The sequence below is a fragment of the Pteropus vampyrus genome, unplaced genomic scaffold, assembly GCF_000151845.1.
Source record: "Pteropus vampyrus isolate Shadow unplaced genomic scaffold, Pvam_2.0 Scaffold274, whole genome shotgun sequence".
NCBI lineage: Eukaryota > Metazoa > Chordata > Mammalia > Chiroptera > Pteropodidae > Pteropus > Pteropus vampyrus.
Window position 1 is genome coordinate 258702 of NW_011889055.1, and position 1254 is coordinate 259955.

Sequence of the window (1254 nt, forward strand, 5' to 3'; positions counted from 1 at the left end):
GCACTTAGTCTGCCCGCTGCCGGGCACCACTGTCTTCCAGGTCATTGTCCAGCGGAGCCTGGCCGCCAAGAGCCTGTCCCACGCCAAGGCGGGCTCTCTGCTGGCGGCCTACCTGAAGGTGCTGCCGCTTTTCATGATGGTGTTCCCTGGGATGGTCAGCCGCGTGCTCTTCCCAGGTGAGGGTGGGTTCTTGGCGCGCTACGTGCAGTGGCTCTAAGGGAGCGTGGCGGGGGGCCCTTCCCGGTGACCCCCGAGGTCGGCCCCCTGAAGTGTCATGCTGAGAATTTCTCCCATGCTCTGGTGTTTGAAGCCGGTGGTTTGGTGACTTTGGGCCAAAGGGACTCTTCTGTTCTTAACAAAAACCAGGGCTAGTCCAGCGTCTAGAGAATTTGCTTTAGCTTTAAAAACAGAACAGAAAAACTGTGGCCAGGGGTGGCAGGCCACCGGGGGATTGGGCAGGGCTGGGGCGGGGCTGTCACTGCGAGTCAGGGGGTGTCAGGGAGGGTGCCCCTTGCTTGCCCTCTGCCCCAGGAACTGTTCTCCAGCGGCCACCGAGGCTGTCCTGAGGGGCGTGCCAGCAGAAGGCTGCCTGCCTTGTATCTTACCCCGTGCCATGTCACACAGAGATGGAGGGCGGGCAGCATGAAGCGCTAAGCCAGGCGGCCCAGGCGTTTTGTCTAAATAATTCAGGACAACGAGAATTCAGAAGGAAGGGGTCAGGAAGGGCAGCGGGGGAGCTGTCCGTGGTGCTGGACTCTGAGGTCAGCGGCCCTCCAGCCACCTGGGTAGGACGAGGGACCCAGAGCCACTGGCCCCACGCCCAGGGGAGGGGCACAGGCTTGGAAAAGCCCAGGTGACAGTAAGAGCTGGTTTCTGGGGTTCGTGGTGACTCCGGTGGCTCCTGGCAAGGCCTGGCATACAAACAAGGAACGCAGCTGAAAACGACCAGCGCTCACTGTTCCAGGGGCCGGTCCCCGGGGCGAGTCTGACAGGCGTGTGTGCTGCTCTCCGCGCTCTCTGGGCCCGAATCGTGGCTCTGCCGCCCACGAGCCGCGTGACCTCACTCTCTCTTCGCCTCCATCTTTGCAACTTGGCTGAGCCGACCGAGTTCTCTGTGACAAACACGACTTTCTGCCTCGAACGCTTTGTTGGCGCTATGTCTCCTGTCTTTCGTGGTGGGAGCCTGCGTTCCTGAATAAGAACTGGCAGCTGGCGACAGGCTGCAGGAGACCCTTGCTGCTCCTCGGGGACCTC

At 61.7% G+C, this 1254-nt stretch overlaps 1 protein-coding gene across 1 annotated transcript in view; it reads left to right on the forward strand.

Annotated features, from left to right (window-relative positions):
* Positions 1 to 1254, forward strand: part of SLC5A11 (solute carrier family 5 member 11) — a 19423-nt gene that overhangs the window by 16224 nt on the left and 1945 nt on the right. The window contains exon 8 of the mRNA XM_011375511.2: positions 9 to 176. Coding sequence (XP_011373813.1) covers positions 9 to 176 — 168 coding nt within the window. The remainder of the gene's footprint in view (positions 1 to 8; positions 177 to 1254) is intronic.